At 59.2% G+C, this 27,779-nt stretch overlaps 1 protein-coding gene across 3 annotated transcripts in view; it reads left to right on the top strand.

Moving 5' to 3' along the window:
* The first annotated feature begins 10,707 nt into the window (after nt 1-10,707).
* The window catches only part of ELN (elastin), a 32,031-nt gene continuing 14,959 nt past the window's right edge, over nt 10,708-27,779 (top strand). Inside the window, exons 1-16 of one of the 3 annotated variants that reach the window (XM_032872424.1) lie at nt 10,708-10,863; nt 16,850-16,900; nt 18,008-18,037; nt 18,531-18,563; nt 20,691-20,720; nt 21,895-21,930; nt 22,286-22,378; nt 22,624-22,701; nt 22,786-22,854; nt 23,508-23,555; nt 24,409-24,480; nt 24,801-24,830; nt 25,346-25,417; nt 25,979-26,020; nt 26,399-26,458; nt 26,753-26,800. In XM_032872424.1, the coding sequence (XP_032728315.1) occupies nt 10,782-10,863; nt 16,850-16,900; nt 18,008-18,037; nt 18,531-18,563; nt 20,691-20,720; nt 21,895-21,930; nt 22,286-22,378; nt 22,624-22,701; nt 22,786-22,854; nt 23,508-23,555; nt 24,409-24,480; nt 24,801-24,830; nt 25,346-25,417; nt 25,979-26,020; nt 26,399-26,458; nt 26,753-26,800 (874 nt within the window). In that variant the 5' untranslated portion in view covers nt 10,708-10,781. The remainder of the gene's footprint in view (nt 10,864-16,849; nt 16,901-18,007; nt 18,038-18,530; nt 18,564-20,690; nt 20,721-21,894; nt 21,931-22,285; nt 22,379-22,623; nt 22,702-22,785; nt 22,855-23,507; nt 23,556-24,408; nt 24,481-24,800; nt 24,831-25,345; nt 25,418-25,978; nt 26,021-26,398; nt 26,459-26,752; nt 26,801-27,779) is intronic. The other 2 variants (XM_032872425.1, XM_032872426.1) reach the window with 2 other exon arrangements.

The following is a 27,779-nucleotide window of genomic DNA, read 5'->3' as shown; positions in this document are numbered from 1 at the left end:
GTTCAAATCCCGTCTGCGGGACCCTGGGCAACTCGCTTAACCTCTCTGGGCCTCCGTTTGCTCTTTCGAACATGGGAGGAGGGTGTTCCAAAATATAGGTCAGGTATGGTGAGGCCCACAGATCGGGAGATGATCACCATTGAAAAGGTAGGTCTCGGGGCACCTGGGTGGCTCAGTGGGTTAAGCCGCTGCCTTCGGCTCAGGTCATGATCTCAGGGTCCTGGGATCAAGCCCCGCATCAGGCTCTCTGCTCAGCAGGGAGTCTGCTTCCCTTCCTCTCTCTCTGCCTGCCTCTCTGCCTACTTGTGATTTCTGTCTGTCAAATAAATAAATAAAATCTTTAAAAAAAAAAAAAAAAAAAAGAAAAGGTAGGTCTCCCCCAATCCCGGGAGAAAGGGGCATGCCTTACAGGGAGCCAGCAGGGCTGGCCAGGAGGCAGGGGGGAACGAATGGGGGCCAGAGGCTTTGCTGTGGTTGCCCTGGGAAGGAGCATGTGAGGCTAGATCAGCAGGCTCAGGATTGGCTACTTTGAAGAACTTAAGTGGGCTTTTGGGTATAGAGAGTGTCCCTAATGGTCTGATGCCTGGCCAAGGGGTGATTAGGGCAGGTGGATAAGGGCCTGAAGCGGGAGAGCCCCCTAAAGCTGGTAGTTGAGGTGCGGGCTCCGGACTGGTTGGTTTTATCCATGAAAGCAGCCCCCGGAGAAGCTGTTTGCTATCTGTAGGAATTAGCTAGCCCTGAGAGAGCTGGTCTTTCCAAGGTCAACAAGACTCAAGATATCAAGGCATCAAAAATACAAAAAAAAAAGATATATATATATGTATATATATATACATATATATATATATGATTAATACTAGGGAATAACAGCACCTCCTCCATTTATCTGGAGATTAAACCAGTTAGGGCATGGAACTCCCGCCAGGGTTCCTGATAGTTGTGCAGGAGCTCAGTATAGGCTAGACTCCGAAGCCATGGCTCACCTCCTCCAGGAAGCCTTCCTAGACTGGCACCACTTCCACCTGACCTCCTCCTGCCGGGCCTACTTAATCACGCTCAGATGCCTTTTTCCTTTGTCATGAGCCCTCCCACACACGGTTCTGGGTGGCCAGAGGTCTCACCAGTCTGGACTGGTGGGAGACGAGTGGGCAGCTCAGCCTGAATCAAAGAATTTTTTTCAAAAGATTTCATTTATTTATTTGAGAGAGAGAGCGAGAGGGTGAGCACGAGCGTGGGGGTGTGGGATGTGGTAGCAGAAGGAGTGGGAGAAGCAGACTTCCTGCTGAGCAGGGAGCCCAACGCAAGGCTTGATCCCAGGACCCTGAGATCATGACCTGAGCCGAAGGCAGAGGCTTAACCCACTGAGCCCCCCAGGTGCCCCCAAAGAAGATTTTTAAAGAAGTGAATGGAGGGCGCCTGGGTGGCTCAGTGGGTTAAGCCTGGGATGGAACCCCGCATTGGGCTCTCTGCTCAGCAGGGAACCTGCTTCCCCCCTCTCTCTGCCTGCCTCTCTGCCTACTTGTGATCTCTCTCTCTGTGTCAAATAAATAAATAAAATCTTTAAAAAAAGAAGAAGAAGAAGAAGAAGGAGGAGGAGGAGGAGGAGGAGGAGGAGTGGTGAATGGAAACAATCCTACTCGCCTCCTGGATACTCAGCCCATCTGGTGGCACATTGTGACTCAGAAAGATCCTTCAGAGAAAGAAGTCAGAGAAGGTAAGGGATACTGGGTCCTTATAGGGCGTCTCAAATATTGTTTCAAGAGGGCACAGAGCTCCTCAAGCCCAGGCAAGAATCAGAACCGGAGGGTGTGCTTTTGGGAGTGAGGGAAGGAATCAGAGCATCCAGAGGGCTTATGTTCCAGAATGTTCCCTCGCTGAAAAGAAGGAGGAGACTACGGTCTTGACAGAGGCGATGAGGTCAAAACGAAGTCATTGAGGGGAGCTGGTGTCCTTAAAAGAGGTGGAGATGAGGACACACACATACACAGAGCGGAGACCATGAGAGGATGCAGGGAGAAGGCAGCCATCCCGTCTACAAGCCAAGGAGGGGGGCCTTGGGAGAACCCAACCATTTAAGACACAAGGCTGATGAGGCTGCAGGTAGGACACTGAAGGCATTCACCTCAGACTGGAAGCTTCCAGAACGAGACGATTATTTCCTATTGTTGGGCACCCCCCCACCCCGATCTGTGGTCCTTTGCTGTGGCCGCCCGTGGCTGACTAGTACACCCCCTGGAAACCTTCTTTCCGGAACCAGAAGCTGTGGTTGGAAGACACAGGTGACCTTTACACAGAGGGCCCTGATGGTCAAGGTCAGGTCAGCGGTTCTCACGCTGGAAGGTGCTTACCCATCCGCTGACGGGCTCATGATAGCACAAATCGCGGGTCCAACGCCAGTGTCCCGAGTCAGCCGATTTGGAGCGGGTCCTGGAATCTGCTAACAGGTCTGTTCTCCTGTGGTGTTGATGGCGCTGGGAGGGACCACACTTGGACAACCAGTGTTTTTCACGCTCATTAAACTCGGAGGACCGCTGGCCCGACGTCTGGGGCCCCTGTGGGAGAGTCCCCTGCAGCGATGGGCTGTCTGGTTCAGTGTTTCTTAAGCAATTCGGTGCATCAGAAGCTCCTGGGAAGACCCCCTCCTTGTTCTACACCAGGGACTCTGGTCTGGAATGTGGCCCGGGCAGTGAGACTTAGACACCCCCATGGCTTCTAACGCACAGCCAGAGCGGACAAGAAGGCATGACAATCAAGGGCGCACGCGCAATCGCGTAACTCAGACCGAAGTTGTAAGACTTAAGGCTGATCGCGTGACAAGTGTGGCATTTGCTTCTTTTCCATTCCATCCTCTTCCCTCCATTTGCAAGTGCTGTTCCTGTCCCCAACTAAACCAATTTCACACCGATAGGTCACAGCCTGCAATTTGAAAAGCGCTGGGAGAGCGTGAAGGCTGAGCTGGAAGGGCCAACATCCTCCCAGGGTCAGTTACTGGCGGGCTTCACACAGGGAGGGACAGCTGGGACTGTGTTTCCGGAAGCTCCCCGCCAGGCAGGCAGGCAACAGGCAGCCTGTGGGTGGGCCGAAGGGCAAAGGCCAGGGCCTTCAGCCTTCCTGCTTTTGCAACCACCACCCAGAACGCATCTCCGTTTGAGAGAAGGGAACAGGTTCAAGTCTGGTATCACCTCCTCCAGGAAGCCTTCCTGATTACATCCCCTTTTCCCAAGATAGCAGGTGCTGATGCCCTGCCGGTCCCCACTCCCAAGCAAGGCCAATGCCCAGCCAAAGCCGGCAGCTCAGGAATGTGGAGACCAGAAGCAACGAGGGAGTAGATAACCCAGGCCCAGTGGGAGCCCCTGGCCCGGCCTCACTTGCCTCCCACCCTGCATCCTGGCAGCTGCCCTGCCCGCCCGTGGGACCCGCCTGGCGCCACAGGGATCAGGCCCGCTGAGGGTTCCGGGCATGGGTGGAGGGGGTCTGCCCAAGGCAGGGAGTGGCCAGACGTGGTGTAGGGATGGAGACCAGCAAAACCCAGGAGGAAGAGAGCTACCCACCCAGCAGCGTTCCCAGCTCAGCCTCTTGGAAGGGCTCCTGGGCACGATGGGCTGGAGGAGGTGAGGCGATAAGGGCGTGCAGGAGGGAGCACGGCCATGAGCCAGGCAGAGGGAGCACGGACTGGGCAGGGGGAGCATGGATAGCTCTGCCCACCGGCTCCCAAAGCCAGCATGGGAACAATTGGGGTGCTCAGCCCTGGGAAGAGAGGACCTTGCTTTGGGGAGCGTACCTCCCAGCTCGGGCTATCACCCTATCAGAGAGTGGGGTGACTGGCAGTGTGAAATGCCCCAGAGGCCTCCACTCCAGGCCCTAATGCTGGTGGGTGAGCTTGCGTACCCCCAAAACACTCACTCTGCTCCCCTGGGTAAGAGGATAATTAACAGAGCCGTGAACACCTGTGTGGGTCCCTCCTGTATCCCGACCCTCCCGTATCCCGACCCTCCCACGGCTCCCCAGGCTGCAAGCCAAACCAGACAGAAAGCTGCCTTCTCTTCGAGTGCGTATGCAAGACGGGAAAGGTTTCCCCACCCGGGGGATGGGAGAGCTCCCCGTGGGTCCAGAAGGAGATTACCGCTGGCCAGCATCCCCAGAGAGCACCTGGCCCTGGGGTCCCCAGCCTCATCACAGACCCAGGGTACAGAAAGGCACAGAGGCTCCAATAAAAGTCGGAGAGGCCAGGGGCCCCCCGGGGTTTTGGTTAGGGACAGGACAGAGAGAGCCGGTGACTGGGCTGGAATGGACTGCCGCCTGCCTGCGTGACAAGGGCTCCGCAGTCCAATTACACAGATCGACATCAGATACAGAGAGTGCTCTTTCTGGCAGTCCGAGTCTGTAGACAGGGGTCCTAACCCCTGTGTTTATACTTGGGATAATAATATCCCCAATCATAAATGGAGATGTGCTTTGTAAACTGTCAAGTGTCAAACAAATGAAAGGCGTGTTCTGGGTCCCTGGGGAGAGGGGGGCCTGCAGAGTCTGCCCAACTAGCCATGTTCCCCCCATCCGCCCCCCAGACGGCAGCAGACAGTTCGGGAGGAGATATGGAAACAGCATGGAGCAGAACAGCACGGCCTGTCCGGGACACCTACCCCCCGGCTCGCACCGGCCAAGGACCCAGACTGACAAATGACTCAGACGCACAAACACCCAGGCCTGGGCAGAGGCGAGGCGTTGCACAGAGATTGCTGGATCAGAGACGAGGAGCTGGAGAACTGGGGCATGCGGCGGGGGTGCTCGTGAAAAGGGGGCTTCCCCTGGCCCTCCCCTCTCTCCCTCTAGCCTCAGTCATCTGCTTTGGTCACCGAAACGGTGTCACGGACCCCATCTTGCATCGGCACACGGGCTGTCTACCCGGTGCTTACAGACAGGAGTTTTTAATCTTAAAGGCTTAGGAAGCCCCCTGGCTCCATATTTCTGGGGCTTAATGACCGTTGATGTCACTGTTATTGGGAATTGCTAGGTGATCTGCCCAAGGTCATGATGACCGCCACCATCCCCCACCCCGGCACCCCCAAACTCCTCCTAGCATCCCAACCTGGGCTATACAAAAACCACCCCGCCCTGGGATCCCAGCTGCCGCCCCAGCTCCCCCAAAACTGCCTCCAAGTACCGCCTGTTCCTGCCTCGGGCCAGTCCCGCGTGACGAAGTAGCCAGAACCGCAGCCTCCCATCAATCAGCTTTTCACGGCAGACCCTTTACCTCCAGCGAAGTCTGACATCTGTCCGCTTGGCAAGATCCTCTCCTTTCCTGGCCCGTGCTCAGAGAGGTCCCCAGCTGCCTCTGGGCAGGGACGAGCCACAGAAGGCCTCTCTCATTTTCCGGCCAAAGTGTTGGCTCTGGGTGCTGCGCGGTACGCCCCCACCCTACCCCCGGCCCCAGCACCCCACCCCTGGCGTGGGCAGTCACCTGCTCTGGTTGGGTCACCAGCAGGAGGCAGGGCCTCTCCCCTGGGGCTGCCTGTCCTTGTTGTGCTCCAGGCCTCCCCCCACCCCCACGTCTGGCCCCACCGGCCCTCAAGGACGTCCCTTCTTACCTGCCCCTCTCCCTCACACTCACGCTGTCCTACCTATAATCTTGTTAGTGGGAGCTCCTTCTCACCAGTCCCCTCATGACCTTCCCCTGCGTAGTCCACTCCGGGGGCCACTGGACACAAGTGTCTACTGAGCACACCAAAGGCCACCAGCCTAAATTGCGATGTGCTCAGTTGGTGGTCTTTGTTTATGGGTTTTTGGGTTTTTTTTTTAGTGTAACCAACATATATCACAGTATTAGCTTCAGGACTGCAACATGATAACTCGATATTGGCACATATTGCGATTGGATTAACATCCGCCACCAGATACGATGACAACCTTTTCTGTCCTAATGAGAACTTTCAAGATCTGCCCTCTTAGCAGCTTCCAAGTCCGCCATCCGGCGTGGTTCACGGCTGTGACCGAGCCGTACGGGACGTCACCAGGGCTTGTCTGCCTTACAGCTGGAAGTTTGTACCTTCTGACCCCTTCCCCCATTTCACCCCGCCTCTGGCAACTACCCATCCGTCCCCCCCCACACACCGTAATCTGTGAGTTTGGGTTTTTATATTAATTTGGATTTCACGTGGAAGTGAGATCATACCGTGTTTGTCTCTCTCTGTGTGACTTAGTTCACTGGGCATAACGGCCTCAAGGTCCATCTACGTGATTGCGAATGACGGGAATTCCTTTCTTTTTTATGGGTGAGTAACACTCCATTAGGACATTTTCTTTGTCCATTCCCCGTTGGTGGCTACTTAACATGGCTTCTCTGTCTAGCAATTGTAAATCATCCTGCAGTGAACACGGGGTGCGGATGTCTTTTCAAAGTAGCATTTTTGTTTCCTTCAGACCCATACCCAGAGGCAGAATTACTGGATCCTACAGTATTTGTTACCTAGGCCAGTTTTAAGACTCAGTACCAAAAAAAGGAACGTAGAACATCTCCATATCTTTTATATCAATTCCCTGTTCAAATGATAATATTTTAGGTGCGCCTGGGTGGCTCAGTGGATTAAGCCTCTGCCTTCGGCTCAGGTCATGATCTCAGGGTCCTGGGATCGAGCCCCGCATCGGGCTCTCTGCTCAACAGGGAGCCTGCTTCCCTCTCTCTCTGCTTGCTTCTCTGTCTACTTGTGATCTCTGTTTGTCAAATAAATAAATAAAATATTTTTAAAAAAGGAACCAAATGATAATATTTTAGATATAGTCAGTTAAGTATAGCATATGATTAGGATTCATTTTACTTACATTTTCTCTATTTTACGGGGCTATTGAAAAATTTTTTAAATCAGAGGAAGGGCAGGGTCTGGCTTTAATGTCTGCAGCTGGGTCTCTCCGCTGAGCGAGGGTGGGTCCGGTAAGGGAATGGGCATGTCGCTTGGCCTTGCTGCTGATTCTCTCTACAAGTGTCTACACTTGGACCCAAGCCCCCAAACAGCATTCTGTTCCTTCCGAAACCTCAGCTGGGGCCATCTGAAAAATTCATGCTCTCGCTACCAGTGCAACCTTGACTTTATTTCCTACAGGGCTGTCTGAAAGGACCCTTACTCACACGGAGGTGGAGATGACTGACAGCAGAGGGCCCCATGCGCTGGGATGGAGCCCAGCACGGGCTCCGGCCCCGATGGACAGCAGGCTCTTCCCAGTCTAGCCCTAAAGCAAGTGTTTGTCTCTCTCCCGCTCTCTCTGGTTCCAGACCCCACGCAGAGAGCGCATCCTGTACTCAACCAATAAAAGGACCATGTGTAGACAGGGGGAAAGCAGAAACCACACCCAGACTCCGGGGGTCCACTCACATCAACAGCCCCTACCCCCCATCTCCCAGAAGGCACAAGTGTGCTATTATCCCATGTCATCCAATGATGACACAGGAGACAGAACTGGATCCATCCTCAAACTACCTACAGTGATGGCCAGGCCAGAGGGTCTAAGATAAAACGCCAAGCCCAGCCACAAAGGTTCCCACCAACGCCCCTCAGAGAGGGTCTGGGGACAGGGATGCCAAGGGCACACGAATGCAGGGACAGAAGCTAAGACTAGGGACTCTTGCCAACATTCAGCCAGCCCTCCAGGACAAGTCTGGGAGCTGGGGAGGAGCTCCACCAGCCAGAAGGGAGTCCAGCCAAAAGGAAGGAGAGCGTCAGAGCCACTGAGCTGGTCATACAGGGCCTTGAAGGCCATACTCAGAAGCTTGGACTTTATCTGGAAGGCAAGGGAGGGCTTCCAGGCAAAGCAATAAGGCACTCAGAGCCGTGCAGGGAGGGCAGCACTGTCCTTTCTAAACAGGTGCACCTGGAGGACTTGGGGGACGGAGACAGACTGTCAGTGACGCACGTGGATGCCCGGCAGCCAGCGGGCAGGGAGGCTTGTGGGTGATAACGGAGAAGCCAGGCTCGCCCAGCCGGAGATGCACCCCGCGGCCATCCATGGGCGGTTCCACCTTCCCGGCCTTGTTTAACCTACGCAGCTATGCAGGGAGGTGGGCGTAGAGCAACTGAGGACGGCTGGGTTTCTGGAATGTACAAGGGAATGAATGATCGAATGTTGGCTAATAACTGTAACGCCCGGTCCTTAACTCTGTGTTGAGGGCGCTGGGCTAAATTGTACTGAAGAATCAGTTTAGCGGGTGGGTTCTGAACTAAAGCCCCTCCTGCCGTGTGCAGACTCTAGGCTGAGGGTCCCTGGAGCTGCTGCCATGAGCTCGGGGCGCTAAGAAGAAGGGGGTCCTGGGTGGGGGTGGGACACAGGGCCCCGGCCGTGCGGGGAGAGGTCTGGCCCAGCAGCCCCGAGTCTCTCCCTGCCAGTGCCCCCTCCACACCTCTCCCAGGTCCCCGGGTAGCAAGAAAACTCTCCTTCTGGCTCCGGCCTCTCTCCCAGTCCTGGAATTAATAAAGACTCTGAGCAGACTGCGGTTTGCAAGTCTGAAAGCCGGTTCCTGCCCACGTCACTGCCCCGAGAGAAGTGGGGCCCAGCTCCTCCCCAGCACCCCCTCTGCTCCCCCTTCCCAGGAGGGGGCAGGCACACAGATGCACCCCTACCCCGCCGGCCTCCCCTCCCCACACGCAGGCTCGCCCTAGGCACTGAGCCGCCGGACCCCGTCCCTGAGCAGCCCCTACCCCCACCAACAAATACCAGCTCGGGCTCATAACCTCTATCCGCTGCCCCAAAGTCCCCCCAAAGAACACACACTGGAAACAAGAGCTGTGAATGTCCTGGACGCCTGCTTCAAGCCTGTTCTCTTCACGTGCCCACCCCCCTTCTAAACTCCTCCTGCCTGAGACCAGAGGGAGAGGCAGGGATGGCCCCAGGGTCCCAAGGTGGTCCCGCAGAGAGCTGGCCTTACAGTTACACCAAAAACGGGAGCAGTCCTTGCAGGACGAGTGGAAGCCACAGCGTGACTGCTGGTACTGAGACCCAACGAAGACGGAGCACTTTGGGTCCGGCAGGCGCGGTGCGGGAATATATGACCACATTTTATTTATCTCCCCAGTCACCCTCCTAGGCAGGGATATTTATTGACCCCTGACGTGAGATGAAACGGAAGCTCTGTGAAGAGCTTACCCCAGTAGAAAGCGCTAGAACTAGAATTTAATGCTAGGTTCACCGGAGCCCAATGCATGGCCTTGCCGCTAGACCTCCAGGTGGCCACGGGGCTCCCGGCTGGAGGAGGGGTGCTTTAGCCCCCTTGCTCAGAGCTGCGGTTGTGTCTCCCCCGCACTCTCTCCATCTGTGGGCAGGGAAAAGCTCACAGAGCTTGTGGCCTCGACTTTTTCCCTGTTGGAAGCTCTGATGAAGGTAAGTATCCATCTCCCTCCCCAGTCCTCTGGCTCTCGAATTTCTTCCCCCACTTTCGGGGTCTGGGGAGGCATGACCCTCTCCTATCCTATCCAACCCCAGAAAAATCCCCAGGGTCCTCATCGGGTCTCAGGAAGGCTGGGACCTCCAGAGTCCTTCTGGAGATGCGGGTCCCTGCTGTTTCAGCGCAGGGCCGCCCCCTCCTGGCCACCAGCAGAATGTCAGGCCCCCGGGGCGTTCTCCTGGGCCAGAGTCTGGTCTGGGTGCTCGCGGTGCTTGGCGGTGAGACAGAGGGTGGCTGGTTGATAAAGGTGGCTGAGCCACTTCTCAGTCCAGGTGAAGTCCCCAACCCCTGGGTCCCCCGTAGAGTACCTGGGGATCCAGCCTGAACTTCACCAGACACTGTGGTCTGCACGGGCCTGCGTGTGGGACTGTGACCTTGATCCATGACAAATGGAATCCCTGTGGTGTGTCAGGGTATCCCACATGTCCCCCAGATGCCTCAGGGGACAATGCCAACATGGCCTTAATTCCCAGGCCATTCCCCTGGTGCAGCCCCTCTGCCTTTGCACTTAGGGATCCCGGACCTGCCCCACACTCCCTCCAACATCAGGCAGGAGACTGTGACTTTAGCCTATAAAGAATGGAGCCCTATAGTGTGTCAGGGTCTCCCTTCCTTTCCCCAGATGCCCCACGGGACAGCGCCAACATGATCTCACCTTCCAGGCCATTCTGCTCACAGCCCCTCAACCTCAGCAGACATTGGCCCCAGGCCCTGGACCCCAGACCTGCCCGACACCCCACCTCCCCAGCTTCGGGCAGGGACCGTCTCTGGCCAGACCTGGGGGTGTTGGGGGAGCCTGGAGGGCCGGGTGGGGGCAGAGGCGCGGGACAGCTGGCTCGTGTCCCCACGCTGGGCCCGGGGCCCAGCCGGAGGGGCGGGGGCCTGGCCACTCGGGCCTTGGCTGGGGCCGGATTTTTGGCCGGGCTGCAGGGCCCTCCCTCCTGCTTCCTCTCCCGAGGGCTGTCCTGGCAGAGGCCCCCCTCGCACTTTCTGGCGGGAACAGGGCCAACAGTGAGAGAACAGCTACAGAGGGAAAGCAGGAGAGAGATGGGGGGGACTCTGTGTGTGTGTGTGTGTGTGTGTGTGTGTGTGTGCACGCGCGCGTGCGCGCGTGAGTGTGTTTTAAGGAAAAAAGCCCACAGTCCAGTCCAGTCAGACCCAGCCTGGGAGGCTTGTGAGCCGGGCCTTTCGTAACTGCCCCCCTCCCCGCGGCCCCCTCCCCCAGGCCTCCCCCTTCTCCCGCCCTCCCGCCCGCCCTCTCTCCCTCCCTCTTTCCCTCTCCGCAACGAGGCGGCAATTACGCTTTGGGGATAAAACGAGGCGCAGAGAGCGGGCTGGGCCATTCCTCCCCGAGATGGCGGGTCTGAGAGCTGCAACCCTGCGGCCCGGAGTCCTCCTGCTCCTGCTGGCCATCGCCCACCCCTCGCAGCCTGGAGGTAGGCCTCACCCTGCTCCCGGGGATGCCGGCAGCCCGGGGGGCCGCCCAGCCAGGTGGTTGTGCTGACAGACCAGAGGGCGCCCTTCACCCTGCCGTCCTCCAGGGGTTCCCAGGCGGGAGCCCCTCAGCCACTGGATCCTTGGAACCACCCCTCCCAAGAGCCAGCCCGTGCTGAGGAGGAACCTGTCACAAGACTCGGGATGGTCCCAACTGAGTCCTGGTTCTGCCGCCCCAAAGGGCTGAGGACCCCTGCTCTGTCCGGGGTGCTGTCCCAGTGGGAGGGGGGCTCCTGAGCACGCTGGGGAGGGGCCGGTGGGGTCCCGTTGGGTCGTTGGGCACCAGCAGTCTGCACACCTGTGGATCCAGTAGGCATGCACATGTGCCCCGGAGGCGGGGGACCTGGGCCGGAGGCCAGCTCTGCCGCTGTGAGCTGTGTGACCTCAACAGGTTCCTTGATCCCCGGGGAAGTCAGGACACCTGTCTGAGGAAGGTCAGAGTTCAGTGGATTACGGGGCTGTGGGTTGGAAAGCCGCTGCCGTGGTCTGTCCCTGGTGAGGAGGGGTCGGGCATCCGAGGATGTGTGTGAGTGTGAGTGTGCGCATGTGCGTGCATGTGCACAGGAATGAGTGTGTGGCACACGACCGCACAGGTGGGCATGTATGTATATGCCCAAATGTGTCATCAGACAGTAGAGGGGGAATATCTGTTCACAGGTTCATCCCTGAGCAGGTGTATGTGTGCGTGTGTGCGTGTGTGAGTTGGAGCGGGAGTTGTAAGGTATGCGAAAGTGTTGTTAGCGTGTGCACAAGTCTGCCACCCGACAGGCATGTGCACGTGGGAAACGTGCTCTCCAGGTGCGGATGTCACTGTGCACGTGTGTGCGTGTGTGTGTGCGTGTGTGTGCGTGGTCCAGAGCACGAATGAGGATCGGGGAAACCGGGGAAGGTATTCATCCCCTGGCAGAGAGAGAGGGTGGCCAGTGGCAGAGGCTAAAGTGGACCTCAGGGCAGTCCCAGACCGTCTGGCATGCTCTCTGCCACAGGGGACAAGGGTACCCCGCCGTGGGACTGCTACGCACCTCAAGGGCCCCTGGGAGTGGCCCCCCGGGGCCCCCGAAAGTGTTCGTGGCCATGGAAAGAGAGGGGTGCAGATACCTGAGCCATTTGGTGGGGTAGCCTGGGTGGGGTCAGCTTTCTGGGGGTGTCCCCCTTGCCGTAAGAACCAGACCTTCAGTGGGGGGCCAGCATGGGGGGCCCAGTGGGAGCAGGGCCACGCCGAGGGGCTGGAGTAAGGGGCTGGGCAGCTGCAAGGTTTCCGTGCGACGGCCTAGCTGGGCAGGACTGCTGGGAGCAGAGGGTTCCAGCAAGGGGGTCAGCTCCTAGACCTGGAGGAGGGGCAGGGGAACTCGCGCACCATCTGGTGGGTCCAGCAGGGGGAGTGAGACAAACCCCAGAGGACGAGCCACTTCCCCAGGGCCCCCCCACAAAAGCAGCAGCTCTAGGCCTTCCTGAACCTCCTCTCCGCCCCCCGAGGTGTGACCCCTGAGCACCTGCCTCCCCAGAGCATGGTAATTCAGCCCTTCAAAAATCCTGGGAGTCGAGAATATTATCCTCTTTTGCAAATAGGGAAATAGAGGCTGAGACGGGCTAAGGTAGCCGGGGGGTGGGGGGTGAGCCCCAGCCAGTTCTCTGCCAAAAAATGAGGGGCGGGGGCTGGGTACCAGGCTGCCTCTGGGGAGGAGCACACCCAGGGATGAGTCTTCTAGAGTGGGCACGCCCTTGAGCAGAACGCACCCCTTCCTTGTGTCCCCGGTGACACTGCTAACCTTCCCCTGTCCTTGTTTGTTTTTTTTGCAAGCATAAGTCTCAGCTCAGTCCCAGGTGGTAGAGCAACTGGGTCCCAGTATGGAGTGTGGGAATCCATGACATCTGTTGGGGTTTTTGCCCAGAGCCTCCGAGAGAGGTTAGGGTTAGATCAGAGGGGCGGAGTGGGAGGGGCCGTCTACCTACACACACACACACAGAGCCTCCCGCCCAGCTCTCCTAGGAAGCCCAGCTCCCCCCACGCCCGCCCCCACCCTCCACCAAGAGGCTCCCATGGGTTCCCCACCTCCAAAATACTCTATTTCCTAGGGGGCTCCCTGGGAAAACTGTGATGGAAAGGGTTGTCTAGACCCATTTAGGGTGGGTCCAAAGCAGCTTTGAGGACCAGCCGCCCCCAAACCCCCACGCCATCTAAAAAGAGACAGAAAACAATTAAATCGGGGAGAATTCCTTCCCCCGTGCCCCAGAAATGTTATCAGCCTTTTCTTTTCCTGATTCCGGAACTAAGGATGATTTGGAACAGGGATTGTGGACCCTGGCTGCCGGCTGGAGTTAACTGGGGAGCTTTAAACAGCGCTGATACCAGGGTCCCACCCAAGAATTCCTGCTTTATTTGGTCCAAGGAGGGCACTGGATTGTAGAGGTTTTGTAAACACTGCCCAGGTAACTCAGATGAGCCTCCGGGGCGGATGACCTGTGGTTGGGGGACTAATCCCGTTCTCCGAGTTTGCTGGGGCGGGAGGCTGAAAGGCAGACGTGCCCAGGGGGAGGGAGGAGACAAAGTCACCCACTAGAGGACAGATTGTTTTCGAAAAGCCCTTGGCAGCCTTTCTCCAGGCAAACAATAAACAGCTTCGTGAGGTCTTATCTGCTCCCCCGCCAGTCCCCTGGACTGGGGCTTGGCAGAGCCCCTTGCCAAGGCCTGCTGGTCCTATGCTCATTCCCAAACGGCCTTCTCCACGTCTTTGAACCTGAAGCCCAGGGCCCAGGCGGAAGGCCCTGTGTGCGACTGGGGTCCGATGTGTGTCCCGGGCCAGGCGCCTCATCTCACCGGCCATAAAATGAGAAGAAACATCCCTGCCCTACTTATCTCCTAGGCCCAGGGGGAGACTCCTGCCAAAGTCACATCAAATAAGGGGACTGTGGGAACGTGAATTTCTGAGACGATTCATCTTCTGATTCAGAATGTGTTTACTTGGACCAACTGACTCTTACAATTAGTGCATATTTTTATGGTTTAACTTTCCCTCTCGCTACTCACGCCATGTTTTGTCTCCTGGGTGGAGCGTGCATGGGTGATGGAGGAAGTAGATAGGACTGCAGGTCCCGGGGGTGTCCGGAAGAGTTCTGGGAAATCCAGGAAGGCTTCATAGCAGAAGCGACATTCGAGTTAGACCTTGAAAGAAAGGACAATGAGAGGCCATCTGTGGATGAAAGATGAGCCTGGGTCTCTGGGGCTCTGGAGAGATGGAGGGGCTGCTTCTATCTCAGCAGAAAGAAGACGTCTCCGCAGGTGGAGACGGGAGGGGGTGACTTCCCCGTCACCAGAGGCATGCAAGCAGGAGCACAGGGCGATGTTTGCAGAAGGAGTTTCTGCCCGGGCCAGAAGACTGTTGTGATCTCTGAGAGTCTAGGAGGCGAGAGACGAGTTCCACCATGGGCTAGCCTGCAAAACAAGCCAAACCCACATAAAACAAGACAAGTGTGCTCCAAGCCAACGGCTTTGGGCCCGCCGAGCGGTGAGAACCACAGGCTCAGAGAAGGCAGGAGGGGAAGAATTTGAGATCAGTCTTGGAGGAAGGGCAAGACTTGGGTCGCAGAGAGGTGCTCCTGGCGGGAGGCACAGCTCTGGCCAAGGAGGCGAGGAGGGGGATGACCAGCTGGAGTGTGGAGTTTGCCCTTCTGGAGGCCCTTGACAGACGACAGCCTTAATCTGTTCTCATCTCTCCTGCACTTGGCGAGAGGAGGGGGGCTGGGATCTTTGGCCCTGCCCCCCCTTCTCCCTTAGCTCCGTGCAGAACGGGGAGCAAAATATTCTAGCTCCCCAGGCCGGCATGGTTCAGGCTCAGAGTTTAGCAATTGCTGTTGGGATCTGAATCATGGGGGGCCGGGGGGCCTGGGGCAGGCCAGGACGGCTGCAGAGAGAGGGGCAGGTGCTGGGGAGAGAGCAGGTAGACGAGGAGCAGCCAATGGGCGTGGGGAGCAGAACCTCGACAGAGGAAGTAGGGGTTCAGCCAAGCCCAAGGTGGGGGCCCCCCAGGCTGGTTGGGGACAGAACAGGTTGGACCCCGACCCATAGGCAACATCCTTGACTCCCCTCAACCTCATTCACCAGCTGGTTTATTGACTATCTGTTGGACACCTCCCCCAGGCCGTGCACCGCTTAGCAAAACATGGACAGAGACTCACCTCCTTTTTTGGGGGGGGTGATCACTGTATGCTAGAGCAAGGGCAGGAGGTCTCTCCCTTGAACCCTTTGACAACTTGCGACAGCCTTGCAAGGCCGAGGTTATCAGTCCCCCATTGCTTATGAGGAAACTGGGGCTCTGAGGAGTTAAGTGACTTGTGCAAGGTCATGCAGATGCTAAGAAGTGGCACGGCCAGGATTGGAGGCCAGACGGGCGTATCCCGAGCCCCTGGCTCCGAGCCCCCACACACAGCTCCTGCAGCAGCCTGGCAGGAGCCAGAGAGCAGAGAGAGGTGGGGAGAGGGTACTGTTGTCATCGGGAGGGAGAGAAAGGGGAAGAGGGTGAGAGCCGAAGCAGGGAGAGACCCGGACTACAACGGGGAAAGGCACGAGACACACTCAGAGCTGGAGGCTGGGGACAAGGGAGGCATCAAAGGCCCAAGGCAGGCAGCGTGCGAGGTCGGCAGAAGAGATCAGGGTCCAAGCGCTCCTTCCCGGCGGGCCCAGCCTCCGGAGGCTGCCCTGCCACTCTGTGTCCCCCAAGGCTCAGACCTGATTGCTTGCACACTCCAGGTCTGGGTAACAGGCCCCGGGGGGCTGCAGGCCCTGGGGGGCCCGTGGCGCCGGAGTGACAAGGCACTGGGCTTTGGCACGGGATGACCATGACAGCTTGGCATTCCCCGCCCTGCTGGGCTGTTGCTGTGGTTGACTGTGCCATGGGGCCAGCAGGCCCAGCTGTGGCAGGCCACGGAGACCAGACATCTGTCATGAGGTCTCCAGACACACCGCAGGGCTGCCCGACCCTGTCCCCCAACCCCACCCACGCCCCTGTCAGCGGGGTGGTCCCGGGGCCCCAGCCAGAGCACTGGCAGGGCTGCTGGTCAAGGCTGGGGCCACTCCGGGGGGTGGAGAGGGGGGAAGCCAGGGCCTGGTCTGCCCTGGGATTGTCTGTTGCCATGACCACGCGCAGGCCTGGTCCTGGGCCCAGCAGCACGGCGTTCCCCAGCGAGAGCCGTGCGGGTCCATGGGGAATGAACTCGTGATCTCGGCCGGGCAGACAGCCCCCGGCCTGGCCAGTGAATTAGATTTTCCTTAAAAAACTATTCACTTTGGTCATTCATGGTGTCCCCCTCTGGGCCCCGGCAAGTCCTAAGACAGCGCTGTGTCCGACAGCCAGAACCCCACCCAGCCGTCGCTGCCCAGTGGCCGAGGACGCTGACCTCACGCCATCCTATCAGTGTGGGAATGGCTGCGTTTGTGTTCCCTGAAGCCACACTTCCTTACTGCTCGCTGTCACAGCCCAGCCTGCCCTCCCACAGCTACGGGCCGGGCTCATGCTGCTCCGGGCTGGCAAGAACGGGCCACCCAGCAGAAGGTTCCCGGCCCCAGTCCCCTGCCGGGCCCTCTCCCGGGAACGGGGAGAGAAGCAGGTAACACAGTGCCCACCATCCTGCTCAGAGCGATGGTCCGGGTTTGAATCCAGACTCCGTCTCTTCCCACCTGTGTGTCCCCGGGTACCCCTCTTCACCTCTCTGAGCCCGATTTTACATCCATTGAAACAAAGGTAGTAATCTCTGCCCTTCCAACCTCATGGGGCCATCTTGAGGAGCATGAATGAGAAAAGGCTTTATGATCATCAGTTGTTTGGCCGACATTCTTTGCAGACACACAGCAGTCTACAGTCCTCTGCCCTCGGCTTCATTAGGGTTCCCCTAAGTTCTGGCTGATGGAGGACTCTACTTACTTACTTCCAGGGGTCCCGGGGGCTGTTCCTGGTGGAGTTCCTGGAGGCGTGTTTTACCCAGGTAATGTACACAAAACTTCCACGCACCCAGGTAAGGCAGATCGTGATCAGATCATAAGAGCTGCGCCCCGTGGCAACGCAGATGGGAAGGACACGGGCGCGCCTCCCGCAGCAGACCTGTGAGCCACTCTAAAAGCCGTCGGCGTGACACTTCTACAAGGACTCGAGCATAAATTCTGTGAGAGATGAAAGACAGCATTTGCTTGCAAGGCCCTACGGAAGTGGACATCTTTATCCCGCCCCCCTCAAACCATGAACCCTACTCTTGAGAATCCGTTCAAAGAAAATAATTCAAAGGTAGAGAAAAAGAGAGATCCCGAACAAGGTTTATCAGAGGGTTATTTGCAAAGACATAAACCAAAAATCCCCCCTGACTGGAAGGTGTGATTGAGTCAAATCTGTCCTAATTAATATACGGCTACTGAAAAATATAGCAGTGCCCTACCTGCTCAACCAGACAGCACAGTGCTTTTCCAGCTGCTAACAATATAAAGGCAGGGACCATGTGCAGCTGGAGACTGGGAACACCCCGGAAGATAAGGGGGAGAATGGTGCAGCTCTGGCATGGGGGTGGGGGTGGGGGGCGGCACGTTTTCTTTTAATTTAAGGGAAAAAAACCATCATGCTTTGAAGTAGACTGAAAAATCAGAAGTAATATTTTCAATACTTAGAAAATATTGGAGGGGCACTTCCAGGGAGGGGGTCCCCTTTTCGAGCAGGGGGAGGTGCCCGGAGAGGGCGTGGAAACCCCGCCCCATCCTCCAAACCTTGCCTCCACCCCCCGCCCCCCACCCTGCACCTCTTCCATCTGGCCTTTCCTGGGTTACATCCTTTCATAATAAACAGATGATCTAGTAAGGAAAAAGAAAGAAAAAAGCATCTGAGGGTTCAGGACTGACATGAAATGAGGGCAGCTGCCAGTTCACTCCGAGACACAAAGAGGCACTAGGCTGTTGGCCCAATGGGGAAACTGAGGCTCACAGAGGTTAAGGGTTGCCCAAAGCCACGCAGCTAGGCAGTGAGGAACTTGACCGTGGATCCGTGGGCAGCTTTCTGGCAGAGACACTGATGGTTCTCTCTCTCTCCCTCTCTCTCTCTCTCAACACAGGTGCTGGTCTCGGAGGTCTGGGAGGAGGAGGTAAGCTCAGAATCCGAACTTCGTTCCTCACCCATGGGGTCTGGCTGTCACTCAGGTCCACCCAAGTCCCCCAGGCTCAGAACCCCAGAAGGCCTAGACATCCCTCAGTCTACGGACAGTGTCCAGTTGGGAGAGACTTGCCAGAACCCACTGGCCTCCCAAGTCGCTCCCCCAGCCTCTTTCCCTGGTGGCCTCCTTTCCTCCGGGTTTTGACCCTCCACAACACCCCTGCAAGGTCTTCCGGGGCTGGGAAACGGAGTCTGAGACAATAAAAACCATAAGTCAGGGCTGAGACTAGGCTTCCCGCCCACACATCCGGATCCCGGGCTCCCGGCAGCTCCCTGTCCAAACGGGAGGATCATCCCCATGAGCTCTTCTAGGATCTGGGGAGTGAGACACCCCCCCCCCCGCCCCTGCATTGCCCCAGAGAGAGAAATAGTAGAAAAATCTCGGCCTGGGTCTCCTCATTCACTCCCATCTCTCTGCTCTGCAGCTCTGGGGGCTGGAGGCAAACCACCCAAGACTGGTAAGACCTGAGGCCCCAGGGGAAGGGGAGGGGAGGGCAGGGCAGGGCCTCCAAAGTTGTGAACCCAGGGAGGGAAGCAACAAGCCAGAGGAGGGAGGGGGGTGGCAAGCAGCAGCTATACTCTGGCTGGGGCTGGGCCCCAGGACCTCTAGGAGTAGGAGGCTGGATGTCTTCCCCAGGTAGGGAGGGTCTGGGGTCTACCCTGCAAATACCCATGGGCCCAGCTTCCTGGAGAGCCTCCTTGGCACAGGGTTGCAGAAACAGCCCCCAATGCCAGGGGTGGGGGGCGGGGGAGGCAGGGCCCAACCTTCCAGTGACTACCAAGCCCATGAATGTCACTCTGGTGCTGACCCCAATGGTGGGCTCCAGACCCTACCTGGATGGTCCCCTGATCCCAGACCAAGCTTTCTCCAACTTCTAGACATCTCTGACCTCAGTGACCATTGGAGCCCTTATCCCAGCCCCGGGCTGAACCCTGACCCAAAACCGAGGCCAGGACTTAACCCCAGCCCAAACCCAGATGCTGGGCCCAGATGAGCTCCCCTCCCGACCAGGCAGGCCCCTTCCATCTGTGTCTAGATCTTGGAGGTTTCCAGTAAGAAGATCTGGCTCCATCTGTCCAGGCTTCTGCCCATGGGGCCCAGATCTGCCACTGAGGTTCCCCGTCAGCTCCAAAAATCACACCCCCCAGGAAAGGGGGAGGGCAGGTCCCTCCAGGAAACACTGGCAGATAAGGAGCAGGTGGAGGAAATGGTCCAGATTTATGGCCCCATCAGCATGAGATGCTGCACATGTAGGCTTGGCCAGCCCCTCCACCCCACCCCCTGCTCCGCGTCTCCCCGGCTCTGAAGCCAGAGGCCCCAGGACACTTTGGAAATGTGACGGCTCTTACGAAATCCCAGCGTTCGGTGATCCAAGTCCAGATGAGTCCACAAGACCCAGATCCTACTTCTCTGCAAGCCCATCTGGGTTGTGAAACTCCAGGGCTGGGCCAGGCGAGCGCAAGAGAAGAGAAGACAGCAGGAGTCCTGGGCTAGGGCTCTCCTGGGGTCCGTAGGGGTCTGCTAGGCCAGGAGCCTTGGGGCTTCACTGCTGGGCCTGCCAACACCTGCACCCCATCTTCCTGGAGGGGCGAGCTGTCCTCACAGGGTGCCCGAGGGCAGGGAAGCGGCGGAGGCGTGGAAGTAGGACTCTACTTAGCCGGGAGAGCCCACTAAGGACTTTTCTTCGTGGGGGTCATGACTGCAAAGCTGGGGGGGTGTGGTGAGTGGATCCCACCGGCAGCAGGAGAACCCGAGGCAGGTGGCGATAAAGCACCAGATGGGAGACCAAGCCCGGGACACGTGCCCACAGAGGACAATCAGGGATGAGAGCTACATGGAGGTGTTCATGGGTGAAAGGCTTAGTGTAGACATCCAAAGGAACTTCAGGCTCGGGGTGAAGGAGTAGACCATAAGGGAAGTCAGAACATGACCTTCTGACGGCAAGGGCCCAAGATCGTCCCCTCTCAGCCTCAACACCCTGGGCCATAAAGGCCCAGCTCTGGTCACAGTGCCCACCTCCCTGCCCCTCCCGGAGCAGCTCCACATGGCCTGGCCTCGGGGACGTCCGGGCCTGCCCAGGCAAGATGGAACGGGGCACAGGCGGCGCGTGTCATGCTTGGGAACAATTAATCCCTTGACAAGTAGAGGGTGGGTGGGCTGGCAGACGCTCCACGCGGGCGTCCGAGGGCTGGGCCTGCCTGGACTCTCGGTGGGGGCCCAGGCAGCTGGGAGCGGCACCACCCACGCCCGCCGGCACCAGCTGGGAGCCAGCCGCCGGCCGGGCAGGACCAAAGGGAGCTGGGGGACACCCACTGGGTGCCCTGGCAGGTGGCACACACTATGTGGTTTCTGCTCCCCAGCCCACGGGTCCCGGGGAGGTCGGGGACCTGCTGGCCATTCCGTAGGTGGGGATACTGAGGCTCTGAGAGGGAAGTGACGTGCTCCCCCCATACACCGAGTAAGGAGAAGCAGCCGGGTTCAAATCCAGGGCTCTGTGACTCTGGGAAGAGAGAGGGTTCCGGGGGCCGGGCCCCGGGGCTCCCCCCGGCTAGAGTGAGCTCCTCACCTCTCTTCTCCTTTCCAGGGGCTGGACTCCTGGGGGCGTTCGGGCCAGGTGAGTCCCCGGGGAGGAGGGCGAGCAGGGGTGGGACTGGTCATGCGGGAGGTGGCCCCGGAATCAGACAGCTGGTGGGGGAGCATGGGAAAAGGGCAGAGCCTGCCCACCCCACCAGCCCCAGCTTCTTCCCACTTCCTGTTGGGTCCCTAGCTTCTCTTCCCAGCCCTTCTGTGGGCAGGAAAGGCCTGAGCCTGTTGCCTGCCCTCTTGGAGCTCAGGAAATGGGCTTGGCCTGAGAGCCCCCGGCAGCACTGAGGAAGGGCAGGGCCTTCGGTGTTCAGGAAACACAGGCCCAGCTGGGCACACGCTGCACCTGCTTGATAGGGAGAAGGGCCGCGCTTAGAGACCCGCCTTTCAGAGGTGCCGGCTGAGTTCCAGACCCGGTCCACTCAGACAAGGGAGAGATGGGATGGGAAGGGGGACCACACCCAGGGAAAGCCAGGTAGACCCTCTGGGGCTCAGCCTTCCCCCGTGCCTGGGGTCTGTCCCCAGAGAAGCCTGCCCCTGGGCTCCGGACTGGAGCTCGCAGGAAAAGATTCTCACAGAATTGGAAACAAACCTGACTCAGTGGTGAACTCCAACCTGATTGCCCATCGGTCCCGGCCAAAGCCGTGGAATGTCTTCTGGAGGGGGAGAAGGAGCAATTGGGCCCAGATGTGGGAAGGAGAGAGCCAGAGGGACCCATTCGGATTCTCATAAACATTTTAGCGTCCGTCTGCAAGCGAGGAGGCTCCTGGACAGCAGGGCAGGCTGGATAGACCTACAGATGGTGGGAGAGGAAGGGGGTTCCGGATAGAGGGGAGGAGGAGCGAGCTGAGCCAGGGAACCCCTACGAGGAAGCAGCCCAGGCCTGGGGGGAGGGGTGTTGATGGTAAGACCTCTGCTGGGCACCCCCTTTTGCCGACAGGCCTAGGGGAAGCAAGGTTTGGCCTGGGGGTATGAAGGGGCATGGGTCATTACTATCACACCGACATGGCAACCAGAGGCGGGTCCCTATTTTACCAGGATCGAACCCTCAGTACCACCTGCTGGAGTCCAGCTTGGCTGTGGGCACCGCACACGGTCCTGCTCGGTTCCTAATCCCCCTCCCCAAGACCCTTCCCAGGTCCAAGAACAACGCCAGCACGCCAGCCTCTCCTCTCCTCACTGGCTTGGTCTCCTTCTCCCCACAGGTGCTGGTGGGCTCGCAGGCGCTGGCCTGGGGGCAGGTTAGTGTGGACATCCAGGCAGCACGCCCGTCAAGGGGCCAGAGGCCAAGCCCAGGGCATCTATTCGGTGGGGAGGGCAGCTGGGGTTCAGGGATGGTGGGCCGGGCCTGTCCTGGGCGCTAGCATGGGTGTGATGTTGGAGCAGCTGCCCAGGGTCTGAGCAGGTCCCGGCTGGGTCCGGGGCGAGAACTGGAGAGAAGCCCCAGGGACCATCTCATTGCTCTCCATCCCCAAACCTGGCCCTGGGAGTGGGGGTCGATGCTTGGCATGGAAGCTACCTGAAAGGCGTCTCCAGGGAGGGACAGGGCCCAGTGGGGCTGGGGCTCAGAGCCTCACCTGGTCCTCTGTTCTGCAGGGCTCGGGGCCTTTCCCGCAGGCACCTTCCCAGGGGCTCTGGTGCCCGGCGGAGCCGCGGGAGCTGCTGCGGCCTATAAGGCAGCCAAGGCTGGTGAGTGTTACCCCTGGGGACAGGCCGTAAGCCCGCTGGCCTCTGTGAGCTCCCAGCTTTGCTGAGACCCTTTCCTGGGAGGCAGGCGGGCAGGCAGAATTCTCAGCCCCAATCCACCAGGCCTCGGGGAGGCCCCCAGCCGGGGCCAGACCTTAGTACGGGGCCTTCAGCTGGTGGCCCAGGGCCCTCCTGCCTCCCGCCGTTCCTTGCGTGACCCGTGGCCTCTCCCACTCCCCACTCTGCAGGGGCTGGGCTGGGCGGTGTCGGCGGCCTTGGTGGTGTCGGTGGCGTGGGTGGCGTCGGCGGCTTAGGAGTGTCTACAGGTATGGTGGGGAGAGTGGACTTGCCCAGGGGAAGGCCGCAGGCCCGGGCGGACCCCACTCTGATGCGCCCGCATCCCATGCCAGGTGCGGTGGTGCCTGGGGCTGGAGCCGGGGTCGGAGTCGGAGCCGGAGCGAAGCCCGGGAAAGTGCCTGGTCAGTGTGCAGTGTCCGGGGGACTGGAGGGGGCCGGGCAGGGAGGGGAGAGGTCAGGCAGCAGCGGGCAGGGAAGCCAGCCAGGCCCCATGCATGGCAACCTGGCAGAAATGCCGGAGAGGGGCCCCGGCCTACCCTCCGGGCCCTTCTTCCAGATCTTGGACCAGAAAGGGACCTCAGAGGCTCGTTCTATGGCAGGCACTCAAGCGCCAGATGGGCGCGGGGTGGGGGACAGGCAGGGCGGAAAGGCCCGTGGCCGTCCCGGCAGAGCTGGGCTGAGCCCAGGCCACGCTGACCCCCCCATCTGGTGCTTGCTCCCCTGCACCCAAGCCCTTGAGGAAGTGACTTCAGGTTGAACAAAAGGCTGCCTGAGTCCACACAGCAGGGAGGGAACATCTGGAAGCTGTTAGCCCAGAGGTAGGCCCAGCCAGCCATGTAAACAGGCTCCAAGAGACAAGATAAATCCACATAAGAAAGAAGGGCTTGCAGATGACTTCCGAAACTCGTTGGAGACCTGCAGCCACTGCACTTAGGTCTCTGGCGACATCCCCTGGGCCCCGGGGCAGCTGGGGTCTGGGAGCCCCAGAGCCGCTCCGGAGAGACGGGCCCGGGAAACCTCTGCTCACAGCTCAGACCTCTTCTCTCGGCCACAGGTGTGGGGCTGCCCGGCGTCTACCCAGGAGGAGTGCTCCCAGGCACAGGTGAGGGCCAGAAGGAGGAGCGGACCCTAGGGCAAGGAAAGAAGCCCCCGGCGGGCTCCCAGGTGGCCCGTGACCTCCCCAGCCGGGCCCTGACCGGCTCTGTCCCCCTAAGCATCAAAGCTCAGACCAACGGACAGAAGATGACCAGAGTCATCTTTCCCCACAGAGGCTAGCCACTGTCCCCAGCCCTGATCCTAGACCCAAACCCAGACCATCGTCACAGCCCAAGAAGGGCCCCCTCCCCCCGCCCTGCCCAGGGACACAGCAAGTCCCAGGGTAGCCAGCTCTTTCCTAAAAGCTCTGAGTCACCAGGGGGCCCGCCCAGCACATCCGCCCTGCAGGAGACCCCCTCTGAGCTGCCCTCTCGCCCTCCTTCCCCTGCCAGGGCCTGGCCACCCCACCCGGCATGTGACCTCCTGAATTCCCCCAAAAGCCCAGATTCAGCCCGCTGTGAGGGATTTACTGACAGAGTGTCTGTCCCCACCCCCCACTCCACTGTCCCTCTGGCTGAGGTGGCCCAGCCCCAATGGAGACAGGAGTTGGGGGGGAAGTACCAACCCTTCCACCTTCTCCGGGGACAGTGGGCAGCGTGGCTACAAATTACCTCCAGTTTAGCGAGAAGGCCAACTGAGGCACAGGCTTGAGTGGCGAGGACATGGGATTAAAACTCAGGGCTTCTGACCTTGGGTCAGACAGGGACCCACAGCCACCTGGCCCCCCACCCCCACCCTGTGAGCCGTGCCCCTGGCTGATAGTCAGTACAGAAGCTCAGCTCTGTGACCCAGGGCAGGTTGGGGGCCCGCAAGGCCTGTCTTCCCACACGTCACTGCCAGTTCCCTGCTTTGCTCCACAGGAGCTCGGTTCCCAGGTGTAGGGGTGCTCCCTGGGGTTCCCACTGGAACTGGAGTCAAGGCCAAGGCCCCAGGTACGAGGCCAGCGGGCTGGGAGCCCAGGGCGGGGCTCCACCCTCCTTCAGGCCCCTGTAGCCCTGGGTGGGGGTGGGGATGGGGACTCAGGGCTCAGGGCCCTCCGGGTGCGTGCCTCTGGGGCTCCAGCCCGGGTGTAGCCGGCCGAGATGGGCAGCACCCCTCTCAGAAACCCCCAAGTGTAAGCCAGGAGGTCCAGGCAGATGGGGCCATGCTCCAGTCGGCCTGTCCCCCCACGGCTGCCTGGCACCACTTATGGGTCCCTTGGAGCCCAGGGCCCATGGGGGTGGGGCTGAGCTGATGGCTCCTGTCCTTGCAGGTGGAGGCGGAGCTTTTGCTGGAATCCCAGGTGAGGCAGAGTGGGGTGTCCCCCCCACCCCCTCCCACCTCCGGCGGATGGGCAGGCCAATAGAGTAGCCAGCCAGGCAGGGAGGGGTCCTTGCCCTGGGAGGGGCTGGGCACCCGACATCCCAGCAAGGCCTCCGGCTTCCCTCATGCCGACCGGCCCAGGCCTTGGACCGGCTTCAGCACAATGTGGCCTCGATCACAGGCCGCTTACCCAACCCCAACCCTCCGTCTGTGCCGCAGCCAAATGAGCCCAGAAAGCCCACCCGTCTGTGCCAAATGCCGTGAGAGCTGCAGGCCCGGACGGTGGCCGAGCCCCAGGGCCGGGGAGAGAGTCCTGCAGTGTCCCAGAGGAAGTGGCCTGGGGCACTGAGGAGGGCCAGGGTGACCGGTGACAAAGAGGCAGGAAGACAGGCTGGAGCTCCCTCCGAGCGGAACATAGATCATGAGGCTGACGGGTCCCGCGGGGCTACTGGTCCCCTCGGCCAGGACCTGAGCTCACTCTCCTTGTTCCCACAGGAGTCGGACCCTTTGGGGGCCAGCAGCCTGGCGTCCCACTGGGGTACCCCATCAAGGCACCCAAGCTGCCAGGTGAGTCAGAAGGAGGACTTGGGACACACCACTCCCTGGGCCTCCCTGCTGAGAATCCAGAGTGTGGGGGACATCTTTGTCGCCCACTGGTGTCTCTGTGAGGCGGTGGGGAAGGGGGTGGTTAAGACACCTGAGTATGGACACCCACGTCCGGTCGCCAGCAAGGGAGGCCATCCTGTAGGAGTTGGCCTCCTCCACACGCACAGGTGCAGAGAGCCGTAGCCCCCATAGGAAACCACAGATGTTGATGGAAAGACCCCTCTGATGTCAGCCCCCTGCCCCCGCCACCAGTTCCCGTCCATCGGGAGGCTGACAAGAAAGAGACTCGGATTCTAGGACCATGGCAGGTCCTGGATTTGTAGGGAGAGGGGCATGCCCTCAGCCCTGGAGCAGGGGTGCCCTCTCCCTCCTCCACCCAGGGCCTCTGCCCTCCTGAGAGCCTCTGAGAGTGGCTCGGGAAGGTTCTCAGGCCTCAGTACCTGGGAGGCAGGGCTGCCTACCCAGAATAGGGCTGTCTTTTGCCAAGGAGCAACCCCTGAGGCCACCCTGCCCTCTCTTCAGGTGGCTATGGACTGCCCTACAGCACTGGGAAACTGCCCTTTGGTAAGTGAGAACCCCCTGAAGGGATGGGCTTTTCTAGCTCTTTCCAGTGGCAGTGGCCTGGCAATGGGAGCACCCAGCCGGGGATGGGTTGAAGGCTGGAAAGGGAATCCCATAGAACTTGGACTCAGACAGCCTGGTTCTCGACCCTGGCCCTCACGTTTAGTCCCAGGCCTTGGGCAAACCAGTTTCTTCATCTGTAAAATGGGAACAAGTACCCCACACCCATTTGTGTTTCCTTTCACGCTGGCTGGGAGTGAAAGGGTAGAGACTCTGGGCAGCCTGACCCCTGAAGGGCAGGGCTGGGGGGCCGGGGGGCTGGGGGTGGACAGCCACAGTGAGATCGGCACAGCGGCCCACTGAGCCTCTTCTATTTCACAGGCTACGGGCCGGGAGGAGTGGCTGGTGCTGCAGGCAAGGCTGGGTACCCGACAGGGACAGGTAAGGACACCCTCAGCCAACTCTCAGCCCAAGGGGCACCAATCTCCCAGGCTCCAGAGCCCCGGGGGGCTGGCCAGGGTCTCTCCAGGATGCACGCCAGCCCACCCTGCATCCAGACCCCAGTATGAGCCTGGAGAACCAACTTGGGCAAGGGCAGCTCCCTCAGATCTGTTGCTAGGAAGCCCCTCACCCAGCGCCTTTTGAGAATGGGTTGGCTCTCGTGGGGCTGGAGCAGGTGGGCCCTGGAAGTGCATGAACACAGTTTTCAGCGTCTCTCTCCTTCCCCTGCCCTAGGAGTGGGCTCCCAGGCTGCAGCGGCAGCAGCTAAAGCAGCAAAGTTCGGTGAGTGAGTGCACCTGCCAGCCCCGCCCCCGGCCCCCAGCCTCTCCATCCCTATTATCACTGAGAGCCTGCCCTACAGAGAACTAACCAAGGCAGCCCCTTCCCACGACCATTTATCTAATGTTTTCAATACTGCCCACTCCTCCATCAGTCCATCTACTCATTCTTTCTTCCATCCTTCTCTCCAACCATCCCTATCCATCGCTCATCCATCTTCCCATCCATCCATCCATCCATCCATCCATCCATCTCTCCATCTCTCCATCCATCCATCCATCCTTCTTTCCATCTCTCCATCTATTCCTCCCTCCATCTCTTCATTCATACATGCGTCTATCCATCCCCCCATCCATCTACCCTCCAATCCTCCCTCACAGTTCCATGCCTCTCTCCTTCCTTCCATCCCTCCATCCTTCCTTCCATCCTTCTATCCACACATCAATCCCTCCCTCTTTCCATCCTTCTATCCCACATCTATCCTTCCCTCCCTCCTTCCATCCATCTCTCCTCCATGAATCCCTCCTTCCTTCCATCCATCAATTCCTCCTTCCTTCCATCCACCCATCCTTCTATTCCTCCCTCCATCTCTTCTTCCATCCCTTCATCCACCCATCCCCCACTCCATCCATCCATCACTCCGTCTATCCATTCCTCCCTCTCTCCACCCATCCCTCCATCTATCCATTCCTCCTGCCATCACATTCATCCATCCACTCATCTACCCATCTCTCCACCTCTCCATCCATCCATCCATCTCTCCATCTCTCCATCCATCCATCTCTCCATCCATCCATCCATCCATGCATCCATCCATCTCTCCATCCATCCATCCATGCATCCATCCATCTCTCCATCCATCCATCCATCCATCCATCCATCTCTCCATCCATCCATCCATGCATCCATCCATCTCTCCATCCATCCATCCATCCATCCATCCATCTCTCCATCCATCCATCCATCCATCCATCCATCCATC

Source organism: Lontra canadensis, unplaced genomic scaffold (genome assembly GCF_010015895.1).
Source record: "Lontra canadensis isolate GAN:19392208 unplaced genomic scaffold, GSC_riverotter_1.0 scaffold45, whole genome shotgun sequence".
Classification (NCBI taxonomy): domain Eukaryota; kingdom Metazoa; phylum Chordata; class Mammalia; order Carnivora; family Mustelidae; genus Lontra; species Lontra canadensis.
This window is presented reverse-complemented; position numbering and strand designations above follow the sequence as displayed.